At 36.9% G+C, this 22372-nt stretch overlaps 1 protein-coding gene across 5 annotated transcripts in view; it reads left to right on the forward strand.

Moving 5' to 3' along the window:
- TBC1D5 (TBC1 domain family member 5) overlaps positions 1-21409 on the forward strand; it is a 315508-nt gene extending 294099 nt beyond the window's left edge. For all 5 annotated transcript variants that reach the window (XM_085307503.1, XM_085307502.1, XM_085307504.1 and 2 more), the window contains 3 exons: positions 11380-11459; positions 12144-12320; positions 18200-21409. In XM_085307503.1, coding sequence (XP_085163629.1) covers positions 11380-11459; positions 12144-12320; positions 18200-18490 — 548 coding nt within the window. In that variant the 3' untranslated portion in view covers positions 18491-21409. The remainder of the gene's footprint in view (positions 1-11379; positions 11460-12143; positions 12321-18199) is intronic.
- The last annotated feature ends 963 nt before the right edge of the window (positions 21410-22372 follow it).

A 22372-nucleotide genomic window follows, 5' to 3' on the forward strand; every position in this document is an offset into this window, starting at 1 on the left:
TATGTTGCCTGACATCTCCCAGACAAACACTATTTGGAAGACTTATTCAGCATAGTTCGGAGTCACCTTTTCACTGTGATTATTGCAAATGCAATGAGCAAGGAAGGAAAAATGTAAAAATACATGATCAGAAGCTTATAGGATACAGTTGCTAGTGTAATTTTAGTGATTGTATGAAATAGCACCTTTAAAAGCTTAATTAGATAGGCTTATAAGACATCATCCATTCCACTTTTAACAGTCAGTGGAATTATTACAGGAATGTATTTCATTATAAAGATCATTTGCGGTGAGGTGGGGAGAGGATGAAGTCRGCTTAATTGCTGGTTATTTAAGGGCCCAATATAGATCTGGATGCAACAGCTGTAAAATGTGTGCAGTACTGAATTCTTATTTTATGTCTTATGTGACAAGATTAAAGGTTATGAAACTTTTGTATGGATAAACTGAAATAGAAATTATTCTGCTGTCCTGGGTTGAAATGAAATACTTTATCATTCACTGAGGTAATAAGTACACTAAATGAGTTCCATTATGCTTGGGACATACATAATATAATCCATACTTTATAAACCCAGTGTAATTAGAGGTGCTGTAAGTAAAAAAGGCCACATCAATGCAGCTCTGTGAGTCCAAGGGGCTGTTCCCTTGGTTAATAACAAAGATGTAAAATATTCTACGAAAATCCCATCTAAATAAAAATCATTAACAAGTTTATTAAATTAAATGCAAGAATGGTGTCAGTGAAACAAATATTTGTTGTATAGTTTTCAGACTCCTGCTTCTGTGAATGTTCTATTTAGATATATGTAGGAACAACAAAAGTGCAGATTTCTTTCTGCATCAACTGTGTTAATCCCAACAGTTCAACTGTGGTAGGCATCTATAAATCCTTTTACCCTGGTAGACTTCATGAAGCAGAGAAGAAGATTAAAATATTAAAGCTTATACAACTCATCATTACCTAAATTAACATCTTCCCTTGCAATTTTTAGCAAATTCTTGTCATAGTGCTTACTTCCATCAGCCTACTGCTTCCTTCCATTGCTGTAGTGAACATCTCCCTGCTGCTGTTGGACACTGACAGTCCACCTCTTCCTTCCCAGTACCTCCTAGGCATTGATTTCTCTTCCAATCTCAGATTTAGAGGAATAAAACATTGATAGAAGTTAGGTTTTGTCATGACTAAATTGTTAATTCCCTCATTATTTCCGTAAAGATCTCTGGTATTTTTATAGCTGAACCTGGTTGTTTCCCTATTTATTTTCTTCAAGGTCTGCCTTCGATTTAACTCAATGTAGTCATGTTGTATAAAACCAACCAGGGGAGCAGGGCTGCGATATGTTTCTTTCGCTCTTCACAGTAGGTAGCCTTTTATTGTCCCCCGTCATGTTCAAATAAGTGCCGTCAAATGGATAAGCCTTATGTAACTTCTTGTATTTTGAAATATAAATTTGCCTGACTAGCAAAATATATTAGTTCCTGTGAGCTGTAGTGCTTTATCTTATTTCTTAAGCAGACTTAAAAAAAAAAAAAAAAAAAAGACACTGCTTTAAATTTAAAACAATGTTTACGGTTTTATAACCAACAGCATCATAAGATAAACTACTTTATAACCAACGGCATCATAAGATAAACTGGTATAGTTATCTCACACAGATGATTCACAATATATAACTGAATACCCYGTTTACTCTCTCTCTCCTTTGTTGTTCAGGAAGAGCAATTTAAAATTTGTCTTTTTCCATAAAATTACAATTGGAGAATTAAACACTTAATTTGAATGGCATTTTCAGAATGCAGCAAAACAAAGTGTAGATTAATGTATTGTCCTAGCACAGTGAAATAACACAAAAGAGAGGATCTGGTTTACACATCAACAGCTCTGTTTGCACAGTAAAAGTTTGCAATACTTATCCCAGGAGTTAGACRTGTATTAAGACTGAAACAGTGAGCACAAATTTTAGTTCCTAGTATAGGTCTAGACACAGCAGGTGAATGACAGAGAGCTACCTGAATGGTGCTAGAGAAGACTTGTTTTCGCTGAAGAGGGCTGCAGTAGGTAGATGGGCCAGGCGACATTGAAAAGTCCCCATCTTCTAAACAGAGCAGCATCATGACTCAGAACAGGAAGCAAATCTGAACAAGACACTGAAATGTGCAGGAAATAAAATTAAGGCAAACAARGGAAAATAACTTTCCTTTTACATGTATTTCTAATTATTTTCATTAGTGGGGCTGTCACTACACAGCTTGAATTAATTTGCTTTTCAGCTAGAGTCCTGGCACAGATCCAGCACCACTGTCAATAATCCATCCTAAGGATTTCTGAATAAGTGATACAACCATGTCTCGGAGCTTGCAATAACTCCTTTTTTTTTTTTTTCAGTATAAATCAATGTATGGTGTGAATTGCAGTTTCTTCTACCAGACAGACAATTCAAAGTACAACTACTCATACTGAATATACTGTACTCGTCATTCATTTCTGACATTGCACTTCTCAAGAGCAAAAGCTTCTAATAGCATAACATTGATTTTAGGAGTTCTGCCCCATTTCTTCACAGCGTCTTTGACACTAATGTATTCTGCTGTTACAGAAAAGCATAGATCTAAAAGATTATAAACAAAAGTTTGTGATGAACAGAGAAAATATAGTTAATAGCAAATTGAGTTTTTTTAAGTGACGGAATAACCAAGGGTCAATAATAACATACTCAAAAACTTAAAAGAAAGGAAGTTATAGAATACACAGGGTTAATAAACACAAAATAGTTGGAATGAGGTTTATAATCACCTTCACTCTTTCTTCCCTGCCTCCTGGAGATGGCAGTTCAAGCAGATCTCTTTGCTATAGCAACCACTATCCCTATAGAGAACAGAAAAATCCCTATAGTTTTAATCAGGGTCCAGAATTTCCTGTTTACGCTACCTGAAAATTGAAAGTGCTTGTTTCAAACTGAGTACTCCTTCCTAATAAAAAGGAGTCTTTATTAGCATTTAGATGCTTTAGCCTTTTTTTCCAGGCTAGTATAGCTGTAAGAAACATATTACTCAGTGAGGGAGCAGCCACAATAATTGAGTTGGTAATGCATATTGCGTGTGTGTATTGTCTCCTATGCTGGTATTAATTGTGTTCATTTACATTCAGTTCGCCTTAGAAGAATCAGAAGCTATCCAAGATTTAAATCATGAGTATTCTGTTGATTTTAATCAGAAATAAGTTGCAACATTCTTTTTTTGAATGACAACACAGTTTCAGTAGCTTCGAAGCAGAGGAAAGCATGAGTATTTTTTAACCAAGAAGTGCAAAGTAGAATTCTACATGCAATATTTCAACCAGTAATGGTTTAATATATTGCTGTTTGCTTAGGCAAAACTTGCACAAACTAAAATCAACACACACCCCCCAATGCAAGTTATTCAGTTACGGTTATTGAGTATCAATTATTCAGGTAAAATATTTAAATAATTTTAATTTTGATGTATTTGATAAAAATGCAGAGATTTTCTGAAATTTTGATGCATTGCAAATAGTTCATTGAAGRAGTTCTTTTGAGTCAAGTGAGCACTTTTGCAACTTTCTGTGCCTTAAATCTGTATGAGGGTTTTAATGTACTGTAGCATTGGAGCGTATATTCTGTGACCCTTAATTGTCAAAGAATAAAAGTATGTGACCATAACCACTGATAATAGAATGTTTACGGAGGAAAATGTGGATGCAGTGGGATGTACTTACTTCACACACATGAATAGCTAGATTCATAATGCTTGGATATCAGGCAAGTTTCTTCACGTAGGTGAAGAAACTTCACCTTCATACAGGTCAAACACTAAAGTCAACTGGAATGAAATAATTAGGATGCAGAGTTTTTCAGTAAGTCCTCACTACAGGCAAATAGCTTGACAGCAAATTGGAAGCTAATAATAACAGCACTATTTTTTGTACAAATATAAGTAAAAATCTAAACAGTAATAAATTAAAGGAAAACATATGATGATATATTCCAAAGATATTATTAACACAGGTTTGAGATAACACCATAATTCTCTAATGGAGAAAGTGATCTTGTAGAAGGCTTTAAAAATGGCTTTCACAATTTGCTGCCATTTATTCTATACATGACATGCATCATAGAAAATGTCCTTTAAAACAAAAGTGCTATAAATGACATTTCAGACATTTGTAGATGTTTGGTTTCAAAACTCTCAGTCTATCCAGATTTTTATGTGACATTTACCATAACRGTATTTGAGTAAATCATTCTGCTTGTAAAATCAGAAACAGTTTTGGTGAGTTCAGCAGTACAAGAAGGAGAAAACTTCACATTTTAGAAACCTSCACATGATCTACAATAACTGTCTTTTACATCACCCTAGCAATTTTAAGGTGTAGTATCTACAATCTAGTGCAGTATGAAGGAAATGTTTAGATTGTAAGGAAGTGAAATAGTAGTTTTCCCTTAGGATAGGTTGCTGTTTCTTATGACTGTTAAGTTTGGCACTTATGCAAGACAAATTCTCATTTGCTTGTCACTTCATGCCAGAGTAGTTTTTTTACATCTAGGGAATAGAAGCAGCAACAGGAAGAGAACTATTCTGCAGAAGGCAAGGGAGAACAGACTTTTTTTGAGCTTTCAGAAAAAATATTGCTTGGAAGTGCTCAGAGGCTGGTGGTGCTAGCAGGAGTTGGGCAAAGAGTTTTAGCAAACAGAATGTATGTGAAGGAATATGTACTGCATGAAAAATGATAATTACTACRTGGATGCCATTTGCCTTAATTATAATCAGCACTATACATTCATGTAARGGAATGTGAAGTAGTACATTCTTCATCATCATCATCAGGACCAAAAAAAAAACCTATCTCCGTGTAGGAAGAACATGCCCCATCACCTGCCATGGGAGGAGTGGTGCCCTTGCTCTTCGATATACCCTTTATAGGCACAGGATGCCTGGGAATACACCCTTTTCCCAGTGAATCTTGGCACTGATGGAGACATAAGGTACATGTTAAGCATGGTTTGCTTTTAATGTGTCGATTATAGTTCCTAGTTAAAATGGATCCTGCCTTTAAGCAAAGGATGGACCTCATTTTCTGTACATTTGATTCTGTTCGTTGCTGTGAGTTGATAATYGGTGACTTCCGTATTTTTCTGTAGCAGAATAATTGATGTCACAAGTATTACTGCACATTAAATATTGGTAAAGTGTTGGTGCTTTACACAACACCTAAATGTGAATCAGAAGTATATACTSTATAAATACACAACTTAAATTAAAATGAGTGTTTTTTAAAGAATGTAATACTTCACAAAGGATTTAATACTTCACATTTTTAAATTTGATCTTTAAATTGTTTAACATTCAAACATTATTAAATGATGCTCTCAGTATAATGCATGGTTGCATTAATGTCATAATAAAAGATGACATGCACGGTGACACAGGTAAGTGAAATCCAGACTACTTACTGGTATTGCCTTCCTCAGCACGAAAATCATCTCCTCTTTAGTTTAAGAAGGAAATATAACTCCTATCATTTATATTTTTCATGGTGGAAAAAAGTGTGAGTGGAGAGCATGTTTTCCCACTCAAAATCCAATCTAGTTCTAGTAGAAATGAGCCATTTTTATTGTGAAAATTTTATTGAGGAGATTTGATTAACAGAGTTAAATTCCCCATCCATGTGTTCCTGTTTTCTAACATTAAGAAAAAAAAAAGAAATCTTCCTATCACTAGTACACTATAGAGGAAATGGAACTATTTTCTGTAAACACTGCTTTCATAAAAAGGATCAGACAAAAGGTTTGGAATGTGTAACTATGTAGCTGTGTAGCCTAAAAGAAAGGAGTTGATATCTGTGGGAACTTTTTTTCTTTTTCTTTTTTTTGTTTTTTGCTCTCCACTTTTGAAAAGATACAAACCTGAAGTAATACAGGTCATCTCTCCTTACTGCTGACCACCTTGGTAATAAGAATGTACTTTTACTTGCTCACTYGGAACAGTGTTTTCAGTAATGGTAGGCAAGGATGGAAAAAAAAAGTAGTTTTAGCATGATTSTAGCACTGTTGGTTGTGTACAAATCATTGATCGGGAGCTAGCACTGCGAGGGCAGCAGTCACAGTAAAGCTTGCAGCTACTTTAAGTTAGCCTCTCTCAGCAAGTGTCATCTTCCTGGAAAGACCCCATCCACCAGGTTAAAATGGAAATCAGTAGGAGATAGATGTGCTTCAAAAAGGCAGTGGGGAGCTAACAAACAGAAGAGAACAAGGACATTAAAAGTTATTCTAAAGTTTCTTCCACGTGTACAGACATGAAGAGATGCCTGAGAAGACCTTGTCTACCACAGACTAGTTTTCCCATTAGTGCCACTGCCTGTCTTCGTTTAGCACAGTTCTGGATTTTTTTTTTTTTTTTTTTTTTTGGGGGGGGGGGGGGGCAGAGTCTGTGTTGAACGCCTGCTAAATTTTCAGTCGATGTTATTTGATTTAGTAGGCAACGAAAMTAATTAGGCTGAGCATACCACTTTTTCCACACTCAGAGAGGAAATGTGACCTCTAAATCTAATATTTTTTACAGCCATTTTCCCTCACTGGGGAAGTCAGCAGTGACTATGCACATCATCATGCAATGTGTAGCAGTTGGGTCATCAAAGAGCATAAGCCTTCCCTGATTTTACTGCTAGGAACTGCYGTGGCTAATTCTGCTCTTTCATCTTTGAATGGAGAATGATGGAATTTCTTCAAGAGTTTAAATTTTAGAAATTAAGTTAGGGAGAGGAAATAGAAATCTGGATTTTCTACGGTGAATTTCTGTGTGGCGTTATTTACAATTTTAGATAAGTGTAAGAGTAGGAAATGAAAAATAKATTTCGTCTTAATTCGTCAGCTATTTCGTCTAGCCTGTTGCTACCCAAATCACTGCATGATACCTGGTTTTCTATGTTTTGTAGAAAAGAAGAACAAAAATGCAATCAATCACTTGCATATTATTCCTCTGTAACTCCAATTGGCTTTAAATTACATCCAGGCCATCTATCACAGTATTAATCAGGAAATAGTTATTTGATTAATTGGTCCAATATCTGTCAAACATAAAGGAATCTACKTATTTGACAATGAGTATTCAAACTTGATTTTAACCAATTATTTAAAATACGTCCATTAGCTTATGTGTCCTCGTTGAGGGCAGCCTCAGTAGTGGATAATGTAGCTGACTTCTGAAAAGAGTAACTGCTTGTATGGCTCTGGTATTTCTGAGCAATCCAACCAGGGTTTGACAGTTCGTTTTGTGAAACTTCGATATGTTTTTGTATTATGGTGGAACAAATCCAGAATCAGGTAACATGGGTGTCTGGGATCTCCTGCATCTCACAGCGGTGCTCCGACGATCAGGGGATGGGATGCAAAATTCAGCCTTTGTCTTCCTCTGGGATGAACTTCACTGAAACAGAAATCTCGGGAAAGCATTTAGCATCAGCTAAATGAAATTTTACTAAAAGAAAAAACAACCAAAGCTGGTCAAAACTGGTTGAATTCAGTGATACTGAAATGGAATTTTGAATGAAAACAGCTATCTCAGTCAAATTGATATTYTAGCATAGAATCAGAGTGAGTTGGGTTTTGAATAGACTAAAAGCCCTATAATCCATTTTTTGACCTATCAYGTCAGTGTTTGTTTTACAGTTAGAAAGGTGTTCTCAGTTCCTAGTTGATATCTGCATTATTTTTTTCAAAAAGTTGTTCATTGTTTTATGAAAAAGTATTCATTAATACAGAGGATTTATTATAGACAGTCAGATAAGGAAAACACTAGGGAAAAAATCAATATATGGCCAGTTTGTTGATATACATAACTTTATTAGAAGACATAGTAACATCTCTTGTGAAGGAAGAATAATAAGTGWTACAACTCCATTTGCTTAATATGAAAGTTGTTCAGCTGTGCAGCATTGTATCAAACATATTACTTCTTTAGCACTCCTAACTCCTAACAGAGTTAGTATTTTTTAAGTGTTTTCAGCTATAAAAGTACTTTTTGAGCTCTGAGAGAGTAACGTTAAAGGAAAAGGCTTTTGTCTGCACTGGAGAGCTTGTTCATCGCGGTGTTAAATCTCGCTGCCCTGCGAGGTGTCCTCAGGAGAGGGACGAGGCTCAGAGGCCCCGAAACGCGGCTGCGGAGGTGCGTGCCGAGTCACTCGCCCACCCTCCTCTTCCTCCTGCCTCTGCTTCCAGCCCAAACGCGTCGTCACGGGTGGTCCCAGCAGGAGGACGTGCCAGCGGCGGAGGCACTCCTCCAAAAGCAGATCCCCCCTATCCTTTCTTCTAAGGCAAAATTTTTTATTCCTCTCTACTCGTTAGCTGGGGGGAAAGGAGAGTGAGCGCTGATAAATTTGGGCTCCATACTTGCCGCTTATTTGGTACATAATAAATTCTGCGTTCAAGCGGGTAGTAGATCAGAAGCCATTTACAYTTCAAGGGCACACTTAGGAGAAGAAAAATCCATTGAGAAAATCCGTAGGGAAACTTTTCATTCTCTTTCTTTATACTACTGAAAGAAATTGCAGTCTGTGACCTTACATCTCCCCTGTTACATACTTAGGGGGAGAAGTGGCTGATTGTAGTGATTTGCATCCTGGCACATACTTCTGTGTTAAAACGAAATAAGTTCCTTGAATCCAAAATAGTGCTTTAGAGCAAACTGAGTAATTTTTTTTCAAAATACATTTTAATCATTTTAACTGATTAAAACCAATAAACATATCCAAGATGTGCCATGCTGCACTTTAAAACAAACTGTAAATTCAAGGAATAACTTTAGAAAATGAGCTGAGTTCATTCATGATTAGAAAATCTTACTGTATTTCCAGCCTTTTCTCTTTCAGTCTTTTTTTCCCCTGGGACTAGTGTTAAAATCCTTTATTAATCTTGCTAAAGTAAATCTGTGATGATATGAACGTTTTTACTAATATTTACTGCTGCCCAGCCATCATAGTTCTATTTATAAGTTGCTAGACATTTCTAAATACATTGGCTTTTCAAACAGAGTTACAGCTCTTTTATATAGAAATAATGTTTTCTTCTTCATTCTTTTGAAATACTGCCTTAAAAACCCCTATGAAGAAGGGAAATAATAGTAGATTATTTCCACGTCATATAGAATGACTTTCAGCTTTTGTTTTCTCTTTTTTCCCTGATATTTAAATTTTCCAACTTTTGGTCTTTCATAGATTCGAGGTATGTTTTGAATTATTTTCTTGCTCCATTTGCTTAGTCACTATGCACACCTGAGTTTATAATGCATGTTTTTAATACATGTGGGGATCAAACACTGTAGCAATTGTTTTAATGCTGAGAAATGAAAGAGACAGTTGAATTCAGTGACTTGGGCTGTGATTAAACATTGTTTGCCTGCCCAGAAGGACTTGGACTTTGGACTTCTGATGTTCAAAGTTCTGAACCTTTTAAAAGAAGTAGAAAATTATGCACTGCTTGTTAAAAGTGGAAGTCAAGATTTAAAGTAGTAGTTTTGTAAGTAACACATTTTAATACTTGCCAGAAAATGCTATTATCTTTTATTTAGCAAATTGAGAGACTAGATGTACTGTAAAAACAATAAATAAAATGGTGAATTAATTATACTTTCTGTCAATTCATGATGTTACATATTTGCAAAAAGATAAAGTTTTACATTATCTAAAGCCTTCATAATGCAGTGTCTTTATGATGTAACTTGTCTCTTAAGATTTGTACTTGATATTGTTCAAGTGTACTGTGTTTGACCTCATTGCTGCAGGATATTGCTGCTGTTTTATGGTACGAATGCTAAATAATGTAAACTTGTATCTCCTTATTTAGATAGGCTACTAACAGAAAGCTGAGTTAGCATACCCCCACCCTTCCCCTTGACCTTGATCACATCTTTTTGCTTGAACTCTCTCGCATCTACTATTGCCTTTTGTGTCTCTAATCTCTTTAGTATTAGATCCTCTCTTTAGTCTTGGATCCTATCCCTTCTTTCCCTTTCTGTTTTTTATTTTTATCAGCTGCAGATTTTCTTTCCCACACACAATTTCAAACTTCTGTCTCTATATGTAAGTTTTAAATCTGCATTTCTCCTCATAATCTATCTTCCCCTTGTCCAGCCTCCTTCATCTCATACTTTCAGTATTTATTCTGTAAACACAAAACTTAAGCCAAATTGCTCAATATTTTTCCTTGAAACCTGGTGTTGTGTCAAAGTTGTCAGCAGCATCATATTCATCCTTGTCAGCATAATCTGTAACAATGTTTTTGTCTTTTCACTGGTTTGGTCCCTCAACATGTAGGATGTGGTTAAAACAAACAAGCAATGCATGTTTGGATTAACGATACAAAGCTCTAGTTGTTAAGCACCTGAAATACTGTGATTCAGACCAGCAAAGCACTGTTCCCAAGTGAGTGTTACTGAAGGATTTGTACTGAGCACTATGCAAGTAAGGCAGGAGTGGCACAGAAGATTCTCCTTTCACCTTCAGTTGATAGATGCCTTCTCAGTCTGTAAATCTGTAAATCAAAATCACTGCTGCTTCTCAAAGAGCTGAGGAGGAAGGGAAGAGTTAGGAGCCTGGGGAAGGATCTGCCATGGCTTAAAGAGTCTGTGGAAGTGTCTGAGCTATGGACTGGTTTGGCCTACAGCATTGCCTGRGATTTTCAGGACATGGTGTGTCACAGCTTTATCTCTAAGATGTTAGCCAGCCTCCAGCCCTGCCCCCAGCAAGCACCATACACCAGTGTGCTGAAGTGCAGTCTTGCAGGACAGCTCTGTAGATAGGGAAGACAGGGATCTTCTGAAGTGTCAGTACTGTACTACACTTTCTGTTGGATATGAGGTTTTGCTCTGCTCTGGGTCTTTTGCTTAATATRAAAGGATCAGATAGGGATCGCCACTTTCAGGCTTGTTATGTAGAACAAGAGCGTCTGCAGTGGCCGTAGGATCTGAGCTGAAATTACTGTGCCCCTACCTTAACCCATCCTGAGAGCTCAGCAAATTCCTGTAAATGTTCTTGAAAGCTTCCAGAGCATTCGCAGAATCAAACATGCGTGCAACTCTATGAGCCACAGAGGCCACATCGTCTTCTAGGGACCATTGGAACGAGAGTCCATTGGTGCATTCAGGCAACAGAAGCCCAGCAGCAGCATAACGTTATTGTAGGAGTCTTGGCAGCATTGACAGGCTTTGGCTAGCCTAACCCTCCTCAGCTAGTGAAGTTGTCACCATCTAGGTCGGTATGTGAAAATGCATTTGCAAGTCGCAGGATTTGGCTCTGAGAACATAAGTCAACGCTAAGTTGGCAGTACAKTAGAGATTATTCAGGAAGTTTCTCTTTTTTTGCAGGAAATATTCAGGAAGTTATATTACAAGAACACTTGGAAAAAGAAGATGAAATTCTGGTTTCCCTGGCTGGTTTGAAGCAGGTATAGCTATTGATTAACTTACTTAACCTTCTTGTATCCCACAGTGCTATTAATCCTTTTTCTTTTTTTCTTCCTTTTTTATTCTTTTTGTTATACTACTGTTTTGACTTCTGTTGTAGCTGTTTTAAAAATATTAATGTATCAAGCATTGCATAGTACTTTTATTTAGAAAGTAAAACTCAGCTGTAAGGAGTTYGAAGGACTTGCACATTTTCTTCCTGAGAAGTTGTGGCAATATCAAARTAGAACTGAGGCGGTGTAATTCCAAGTTCTGGGCATTAACCACATCATCATTTTTATTAATGCAAAGTGTACATACTAAGCATGCACTACATGTTTCTGACCACATTATGTAAATGTAATGACACTTGAATATCATTCTATGTAAGAAAAAAGTACTATATACTTAAAATGAGAATGAGCTTTGAAATACATTTTATCAGGAGCAATGTGACATGTTACATCTCAAAGTGTGATGTGGGGAAGAATCTTAGCAGTTTCATTCTTTTTAACTTTCTTGGATATTTGTTTTCCTGAATCTGATACAATCACATTTCACTGATGCAAAGCAATTYGAAGCAATTACTATGGGAAAATGGTGTATGAAATCATTCTGCACTAASCTTCAGAAAATTTAGAATTGCTGCAAGTTCCTAACTTACATTCTTTCCCATTCAACAACAGATCAAAGATATTCTGAAAGGTTCCCTGCGTTTCAACCAGAGCCAACTGGAAGCTGAAGAAAATGAGCAAATCACGATAGCAGATGATCACTACTGCTCCAACAGTCAGAACAAGGGGACGAGTGATGTCTTGAAGGGATCTGTTATGGCAAAGCAACAGTTCATCCCAGGACATCAGGTAAGATACAAATAACTCCAACATGCCATTGACGGAATTAGTCCTATATTTTTGAAGACTTCCTTTAGCATGTCCAGACATCACACAGAAATACACCAGTTCACACTTCTCCTTCAAAAAAGCAGGGTGTAATCAGAAGCATAGCTTGTGTTTTGGTAAGTGGTCACTTGCCTTGTAAGCACTCAGATTCCCACCAGAAGCCCGGGAAYGCTGCTGCATATAGAGCTGTGCTTAGAAGTTTCTCTCTGACTACTGTCCTGCTCTCACTGCTTTTGTTAGTGCAGGCTTATGCTCCACACAYAGGTAATTAAGTCAGAGTTTTAAACAGTGTTGGGGGGGGCAGCGGGTCTTTTTTCAAGTCATTGAATACTTCTTAACAAGTCAGCTGCGTATAAAAAGATGTAAAAAATGGAGGTGAATGTTCCTGTATCAGTTATTATTCTCATTGTTTGTCCTCTACAGCTCCATTATGTAACAGCTGATTATCTGCATTGCAGTGTATCCATGTTAAGTGCCAAAAAGGAAATAGCTAGGAGGTTACTTTTACCTTCTGCTCCATTTCCTTGGTAAGAGTTGTTTGTWTTGACTTCTGGACTCAGTAAACACAGTTTTCACATACAAAACTTACAGTCACAGGACAAGTTCACACACACACAGAGTTTTTGCCTTATGCTAAAAGGAATGCACAGGTGTCTCTCTGTCTAAGACTTAGTCTAATTCAGATGTGATCTTAAAAACAAATAACTTTTTATATGCACATTTCCTTGTAATTTTCAATATTAGAGTTCTGAAGTTAAATCTGCCATGTTAGTAGTAATAGTCACACTTGCGAATCAGTGGCAACACTATAACCTCAGTCTAATCGAGTCTGCAATCAGATTCTCTTGACAAGTTTGCTTAGAAAAGAAAAGAAATATTTATTGATTTTAAAATAGTGACATAGGTTGTTTTGATTTATTATACACAGTCCCCTGAGTTAGCATTTTTTATGTTAAAAATCATATTTTAATTGTATTTCATTTTGTTATTTTAAATAATAACCATAGGTTCAAAGAGAAAGGTTTTGCTGGATCATAATTGCTCCGTTAGCTTTTGTCATTACGGTCAGTAGCTTCTGCCATGTTAAAGGCATAGGTTACTCTGAAGGTAGTGTATTGGAGCGTTCGTGTAATGACCTCCTGGTTTTGCCTTTTATCTCCCTGCATTTTACACGAAAGTGGCTTTGGCTTTCACACTGAAATGGCAAATAGCACTTTTTCTGGCAATTTTAACTTGACTTTTTTACGGAAAGTGGAAGGTAGAATGTAATATAAAATAACAACCTGGTGTAGTAGTGTGTGCAGATCTTGSTTGTGCGGAAGAAGCCCTTGCTCACGTGCTGCTCTGAAGGTGTGTCACTAAGCAGAGGGGCTTTGCCGGTGGGCTGAGGTACAGCTCCCTCCCTGCCCGTGCGGGTTTCTTTCCAGGGCAAACTTGCGGGGSTGACGTGTAATGAGGTCTCACGCCAGTATGGAGTCAGAATACACGCCCAGAGAAGGATTCGTGGGTCTCACAATTTGGATGTGCCCTGTGATAATCGTGCTTATGAGGGAGCTATGAACAATGTGAGTAAAGGCTGTAGGATCTGAGCTAGCAGAGCACTTAATGAGGCTGCAGCGCTGCCTGGTTTATGTTTGCAGATACAGTACACCCATACTGATTAGCCTTCTCTAATCTTATCTTCTGCGAGTTCCAATTATGATAATGAGCAGCAGCCTATTACAGAACGAGAAATAAAAGATTAGGCTTGGAGCTGCGCATGGTGGGGAAGCAGCACTGCAGTCCRGGAGGAAGGGTAGCATCCCGCCGCTCTGCGCTGTGCCTGAGCCCAGCCTGTGCAACCGCAGCCTTTACACGCAAAGGGAAAGAGAAGAGCTTTTGACAACACCTTTTAATAAAACGGAGGATAAAATTGCTAAGTTTAGTCGGCTGTGAAGTGAGACTGTTAATTGTTGGGAGGGGGGCAATTTCCACCAAGTTGGGCCGCAGCCCAGCCTTTTATTCTGATGAGGAAACTGAGTTGTAGTGATGCCTCTGGGTCAAGCAGAGAGGGTCTTCTGAGAGCTGCAGAAGGCTTAAAAAATTCTAGCCATTTCTAGCCCATTTAATATATTTCTTGCTAAATAAATTTTACCATATTTACATTTTTTGTGACTTAGAAAATATGTATAATTCTGTTTAATATGACTTATTTTGCAGAAATTCTACTCTAGCACAATTACAGGTATATTTATTTCTAGGACTGCTGAAAAAGTTATAGGTGATTTACTATGGTGTAATCAAAATTGAAATCCAGTCTTTCGTGCTTCATTGTTATATAATTGTTTATCACCTTTAATTTATTTTAAAAGTGCTCCTCCTCTTTTTTCTTTTTTCTTTTTTCTTCCCGGTCCCCATGAAACTGGGGATAAAGATACAGTGCCTGTTTGCAAAGACGAGAACTATAAATGCAAAAAATAAGAAAAAGGCTCAAGGAAGTGCRGCGTTTGTTAGACTGTTTGCCTTTCATAGCAGTGCGCAGTTGACAAACAGAAGGCTTCTGTTGCTAAATAATGAATGATAATTAGCACATTATCTTGCCTTTATGTCGATTCAAAGAAGGAGGCAAAACGAGCTGCTGTTCTTCTAAGCTTACTCGAATTGTATTCGTACAGTGCATTTTAACTCATTCACAGTATGAAGGCAATTGAAATAAGCCTGGTACTAGTAGCTGATATTCATCAGGAAAAAATGTTTGGAGAAGCCATATGGCAACAGGCGTAAGGTTGTTAACTTTCAAAGCTACTGGAAGTATAATTCTGTCATTTTTCATTTATTCAGTAGTGGCAGCAGATGGGAGAAAACATGGTTCACGTCAGCATGAGTTTCCTGAAACAGAAACAGGGCAGAACAAGAAGCGGGGAGGTATTCTACCTCTGGAAATATTCACCACCAAAATACCAATGTATTCTAGAGATAGGCAAACAGTTACAGCAAGCCTTTTTATATCATTTTGGTGTCAATATATATACTTTGCTGCTTTTCTGATACTTCAGTGAGGTATAGTTCTCCTTAATCAATAGCCAAAAATACGGGTAGAACAAAAAACACTGTTGCAAAACACAATATTAATTAAAAGAATTTGGCATTAGTGTTTTTTTTCCCTTTCCCCATATTTTTAACTATGCAGGAGCACATTTGTTGAAGCAGAATTTAGGAAATTGCAGTGCCAGCACAAAGTATTAATGACTGTGAGCTCATGCTAGGGTTCACTGCCAGAAGGCGTTCAACCTGTTGGGCATCCTTGGCCATACCAGCAGGAGAACACTGACCCCACTGGATGCTGCTGCTGCTAGGTAATGCTTTTGTCTCCKTGTGAAAAGTGATGCCCTCTTGGATATGAGGGTTGTGAGGGCAGAAATAGTGTGATCGTAATATTCCTTGGAATACTAAAGTGTATAATTTTACAATAGAAGACTGTTGTGTTCAGCAAGAGCCTTTGCAAGTGTGAAAAGAAGCCAGATGAATTATTGCACCAGTTGTTGCTTCAGGGAACTATATTCCTGTTGCACAGAGGGAAAAAGCAGGGAAATTTTGAAGGGGCATTTAGAGCTCCCAGAAGAGCTCCGCTGCCCAGGTCTTGTCCACAAAATCCGTCAGCCGCCTGCTAGCCRGGATGCTGGAGCGGAGCCGTGCTCCTGGCCCCTGGAGGTGGCAGYGGATGAACTGACAGCTAATGAGGACACTAATTCAAATAGACCAGATGAAAGCGAAGCACTAATTAATAACGGATGATGTCTTAGATCAGAAGTGCTTAAACAGTGCAAGCATCAGTCCTGGTAGGGTAAATCTGCTTGGTTTTAACTTCATGGTAACGTAAAGTTGTTTACTCGCTTTTGAACTACATACTTCTACGCAGTACAGRAAGGTTGGGCTAAGGTTTAATAGCATTCAACACTGGACAGTTGTTGATATTTTTAAAAGTGATCTGCTCGGTTACGTTTATATGAATACTATAAAGTCTTTTGAAGATGAGTAAGTAAATATCAAAGAATAACAGATGTAAAATTGGCATCAGTCTGAGAGCTGTCTTTTATTGGGACCTTTCAAACTGTAACCAGTGCTCCGAACTTCAGAGATTTTCACTTGAATGGAAAAATATTAAAATGTGTTATTTACAAAAGACAATAATAGATATTATAATATTCAGGTACCATCCAGAAAACATGAAAAAACTTTTTAATAAATTTTATAAACGTAATATTTTAAAAAATTACTGCAATGGAAATAACTGAATTTCCATTCATATGATTTCTTTAAGGAAGTAAGTTACAATTCTGTATTTCAATGTGCTTTCACATTCGAGTGATATTTATTTTGTGACTTTTAGCAATTTAGAACAACTGTATAAACAATAACCAAAACCTTACACCTCTTTTATTTCCTACTACAGTTTGTTGTTAATGAACGGTGGATTTTACCCTCTGTGCAGACCCCTTTCAAGAACATTCTGCTCTATGATCAATAATCTAGTCAATGGAAAATGGTTTCCAGATATAATAAGAAGTGTGGTAAAATGTTTTACTGGAGGCCATGGACAGCTTAAACCCAATTTGTGGTTCCTACTACCTGTGATGATCTCCATAATTTTATATACTGTGCCGTGGAACTAACTTTATCTCATTCAAACTCTTCCTGTTCGTTCTTTCTTTTTTTTTTTCTTTTTTGCTAATGTTCCCTTTTCTCTCTAATATCTGCCATTTCTCTTTTACTCCAAAGTGAATTTACATTTTTTGTGTGGTGAAGAATCACAGCTGAAGGGCTTGTATATGACACACATGTTGACAAACACATTTCTCCAGCTGCCCCTCAACTTCATCTCCCTTTTCTCAATCTTGCGTTAGTGTAATCAAATGTATTAGTTTCAGTAGTGCTGGACAGGAGATGAATCTATCTCTTGCAGAAGAAAATAGTTGTTCATTCAGGTTGCATCCCAGCTAATACACTGCCAGTTTTGTCGCAAAAGAGAATTCCCACTCTACTGAATAGGACCATCTTGCCTCCTAATTACATTTTGCTCTTTATATTGAAAAGGTGGGCTTCTCCTGAATACGGCTGGTTTAAATATAAGATTCCTAGCTCATAAGAATTTGTTGCTATTCTGACATGTAGTTTTGTTCTACTACTAGAGTCTCAGGGGTGAATATTCCCAGGGCCTAACCACACAGATCAAGGGGTTCTTGGAGGCTAGTTTTCTGGTGGAGTTAGAAATACTCAGCCCGTCACCCCATGGCGCTGAGCCTGGAAGCCCTGGGGGCTCCAATCTGCAGAATCCAAACTATTGCACACTGAGCCAGACGTATGTACAGCTCCAGTTCCAAAGATCAGAGTTTTATTATGAAATTTTTTATTAAGCTGTTCTCCAAAAGAACTGCAACACGCCGTTCTGCATGTAAACCAGAAAAAAATCTGTAATACTGCTTAGTAAATGGCTATAGAAAAGTAATAACAGTACGAATATAGTACCTAAAATCTTCATGACTGTAATGTGTGTATTAGATGCCTGGTTACCATGATCACTACATGGAAGTATTTTGATAATTGAAATGTATAAGACCTCTATGCTTGAGAACGTATTTTTGGAGTGTGAGCTTGTATGCTTTCTTAAATAACAAATAAATTATTTCATCTGAAGTTAATACCCACTTTATTTTTTACTGGTTGATTTGGGCTACGCTATTTTTAGATAAAGATTATTCCTATGATGTCCCACAGCCAGAATTACTGATGTGTGTCATAAACCTTTTTAAGTGGGAAAAGCGGTACTAACTTTAAGTTCTTTCTGTACTGTTGTCTTACAGACCACAACTGACTCAAGCACTAGTGAAAGTAAGAGTGCTGATGACTATATTCTGATTTCCAAAGAAGAGGAAGGAAATAGAAGCACTACCCAGGAGCCAACGCAGCCCCTTCTGGTACACAAGGAGGCACCAATGAAGCAGGAAGTTCCATCCCGTTCTTTGATATTTTCTGATCCACTGATGGGCTCTATTTCAGCCTCCTCCAGTAACCTGAGCTCCAGCCCTGATGATGACAGTAGTAATAACAGCAAAGATTCTGATTTTACTATTGTCAGCCCCCTGGACCTCTGAAGTAAAAGACCGGGACAGACTGGGAGGTCAGTTGTTACACCTCAGCACAAAATGCTGTGATTCCAGGGGCTGGATGATTCTTTGGATTAGAAGGACAGGCAATAGATAAAGGTTACCCACTTCAGCTCTCAAAAGCCTAGATTAAAATAAATAAATAAAGAAATTTGGTCACAACTCATCAAAAGAATATGAACCTTTTAGTGACTGTCTTAAATAAAAATCCAGTAAACCCCAGTTCTAATATGCAGTTATAGTTAATTATAGCATTATCTTAGGAGCTTTATTACTGTAGAACTGTCGCTTTCCTGGTACATAGAATAGTATGTGCTGAGTACTGTAATGGATTAGGAAATATGTAGATACTTGGCATCAGACCTGAAGTTGCAAAGACAAGCCAGATTTAATAACTTCCTTTTACAAAATATGCCAGACTGGGTTTTCTGAGGAGAAAAAGGTACTATCTCTTCAGAGATTGTACTTAGCAAAATAGGGAATGTATAGCGGAGAGATTAAAAGCGGCATTCTGACACCAGGCTTATCCTCAGTTGAGGACCCCTAGTTTCTTCATTTTTATCTGACAGTTACTTGAGGTGTGTTAGAGGCACAGGTTTGTGTTCCATTTTCAATTGCTCCTCAACATTGTGTTTAAGTAGATCTTTTACAGATTCCTTGAGAATGGGGACCTATACAATAGAGTCTAATTTCCCTTTGCCTACTCTTTTTTCCCTTCGGAAATTTCAGCACACCTCCTCATTATGTCTGACTACTTTTAATTTCCTGGGCATGAATTTATTTTGGCTTTACTGAAATTATTATGGTTAAAACAGTAGGCTCAAGGGAAATTACAGTATCTGAYAGTGTAGACCTGAGCCAATTGAACTAAAACTAGCTTAAGTATGATAACTTACCAGGGAAGGGTGCAAAGACATATGAAATGTTCATAATTCAAAGCACTTTATGTCTCATTACTATTATCTATAGATTCTGTTTACAGATATGCCTATATGATGTCTACATTTCTAGTCAAAAAAAAAATAATGGAGCAGCAACATTAACCAACAAAGTTTCTGATGAACTCTATAACTTGTTCTTCTGTGGAAAAGTATATTTCTTTCCCATCAAGTACATAGTACATCTAATACAATTTTTTCAAGTAGATGAGATTTTTTTTTGTACTCTCTAATCCCTTTAAACTCTTTTGGAATTCATAAAAAGAAGTTAGTGATAAATGGAAACTTGTTCTTTCTGGACCTACTTAGAACTATCCTTATAAAAGAATGCTATAAAGCTACTCTATTTATAACAACGGCAAAAAAAMCTGTATTATTTAATTTTATGGTACATATACGGTATACCATGCAATAACTTCGTAATTGCATGGCAAAGCTTATGTTAATAGACAATTAATAAATGGTAGTTATTTGCTGATTAGTCTGTAATTGTAATGGAGTTAAGTAGAGTATTCTACGATGAGGTGACATGTAGTTTGCTGGTCTTAAATTTTACGAGGTCTGAGTGTCAGTAACTGAAATGAAGAGATAATTGTTCTGTAATTACATAGTAGCTGCCATATCCTTACACAYTGAAAAGCCACCACGTAATTCTTCTGAGATTATATGTGCCTTGTAAAATGGTAAAATACTAGAATGTTATGAGCAGGCATAGCATCRTACATCTGTGTGACAGGCTGATATGAACAGTCAGATAACTGTTTATTTAGATGAAAGAGCTTAAATGCATAACATTTTGGAGAGATGTTTATTTTGGTTTAGTTTTAAGCTTGATAGAAAATCAGTTCAGAATTCAACATGCATGCCTGTCTTCAGGTTTATTTTATTTCCCCGAGCTTGCATGAATGCCAGGGGATTAAATCAGTGGCTGTTGATTTATTTAGGTCTTTCAAGCTTTTCTAGCCTTAACCCATTCAGCAAGGCTTGTGCCGCATCAACAATGATCTGTTCAAGAGCTGCCTATGGAAAGAGGGAAGAAATATTATAGAGGCAGAGGGAAAAGAAAAGTTTTATATTCTGTGATGCATAAGCCTTCACAGACTCCATTACTTTGGCAGGGGAAAATGTTTTTACTTTTTTATTTTTTTACGAATCATTCTTTCTATTTCTATTCTGGTCTTTTGTTTCAGGGATCACATTGCAATTTTCTTGAGCACTCTCATTGCCAATAAAAGTGTGATTTGTACAGTTCTTTTATTTTTGTAAGTTAGTTGTATGTTTAATATTGCATATTTTAAAGCAGTGCGTAAAGTATAAAAATTTGTAGAGTTTCTAACAAGTTTTCAGTAATTATTGAATAGCAATGAGCTGAATGCCTATCATGCCATGGGATAGGATAAAATCCCTAGGAGAAGAGAGGTGATTATACAAATGAGATTAGAGTGAACTGCAATAGATGAATATTTGGTTATATCATGTCCTTCCACATCTCAAATATCTAGTCTCTGATACTTGGTCATACTGGGAAGATGAYAGTTAAAATTTTATATAGTCATTAAGACAGAAACCTATAAGTTAGACAAGATGTCAAATCATCACCCTGTCTTGCCTTATCGTAGGAATATACCGAGAAAGAAAATTGTCATTTCAAATACAAGATTATTCTTTTTCTTCAAAGATGAGCCTGCTCATAATGTTCATGGATAAAAATAACCAGATAGAAAATGATATACATTGGAAATTACTGACGAAAACTAAAATGGGATAAGATAGGTATCTGGGACTGTTGGACTAGATCTTACATCTGAAATTTATGACTGTTTCAAATTTCTTGCATGTCRTGTGAATTGTATGTACTGCAGAAAGGCAGTGTCCTGTTTTGACTGGGTATTCATTTAGTCGTGGAACTTTGTATCTTTACTCTGGAAGAATATCTAGCCTGCTTTATTAAAGAAAGAATTAACAAATTTTCTGGGCTGTGTTTGTGTTGTTTTCTCAAAAAGAGGGGATTTTTTTTTGACTAGAATATTAGAAGTCTGATTTCTCAAAACAAAGATGCTAAAACTTGAAAGCTCTGCTCTCATGTTACTGTTATCTTAATCAGATTTAATGTTTTTGTTACAGGAAAACAAATTGCTTGTTATTGTTCTCATCAAAACAATACAGAATATTTCCTGTCTTACCGTATTTATTGTATCTGAAAATCATGAGCTAAAATTTGAAGAGGTGTAATTTCGCTGTAGTTTCCTTCAACTTGGTATACTTATATCATCTTGTCCTAATCACAATCCCAGTATCTTTACAATACTTCTCTAACTATCAGTACTTTATTTCATGTTCTTAAACATTTTCTGTGGTTCTGCAGTACGTTCTCCCCATTAGATGCCCCTGAGGCAGCTATTAAAAAGATCAGACTTCATATTTAAGGTCTATGGCATGCTTTGTGCCTGACAATTGTAACATCAGCTGTTCAAATATGGACAGGGCAGTGTTAATTTGAATAGGTTTCCAAGTTTTGGGTGTCAGCCCTAAAGTAATACTTTCACGCATGTGTTGGTCGTGAGTGAATGTGTATTATGGTTTATTAAACTTGGAAGGGTGCAATTTCATAAAATAAACTTCATTTGGCTACAGGATAGTCATCGTGCTGCCTCGTAATCTGTCCTGTTCTTTGAAGAATGATTAAATACAGTTTCTGCATTAGTATTTCCTGTGTCACTGAACCTGCTAGACTCYCCCTTCTGTAGCTGGCTAAATTTAGAGATGAAAGAGCATGAAAGAAGGTCATCAGAGAAAAGGCACTTTGAAATGTGCACATAGCTAACTTGTTTGCCTGCTGCTTGCAGTATATTTAACCACTCAAAAGGTGCAAGAGGTTTTAGATATGTAGGACGACTTGTGTGACAGCTAGAGTAAGTGTCTATCCCTAGAA

Source organism: Rhea americana, unplaced genomic scaffold (genome assembly GCF_003343005.1).
Source record: "Rhea americana isolate MKP2758 unplaced genomic scaffold, rheAme1 scaffold_26, whole genome shotgun sequence".
NCBI lineage: Eukaryota > Metazoa > Chordata > Aves > Rheiformes > Rheidae > Rhea > Rhea americana.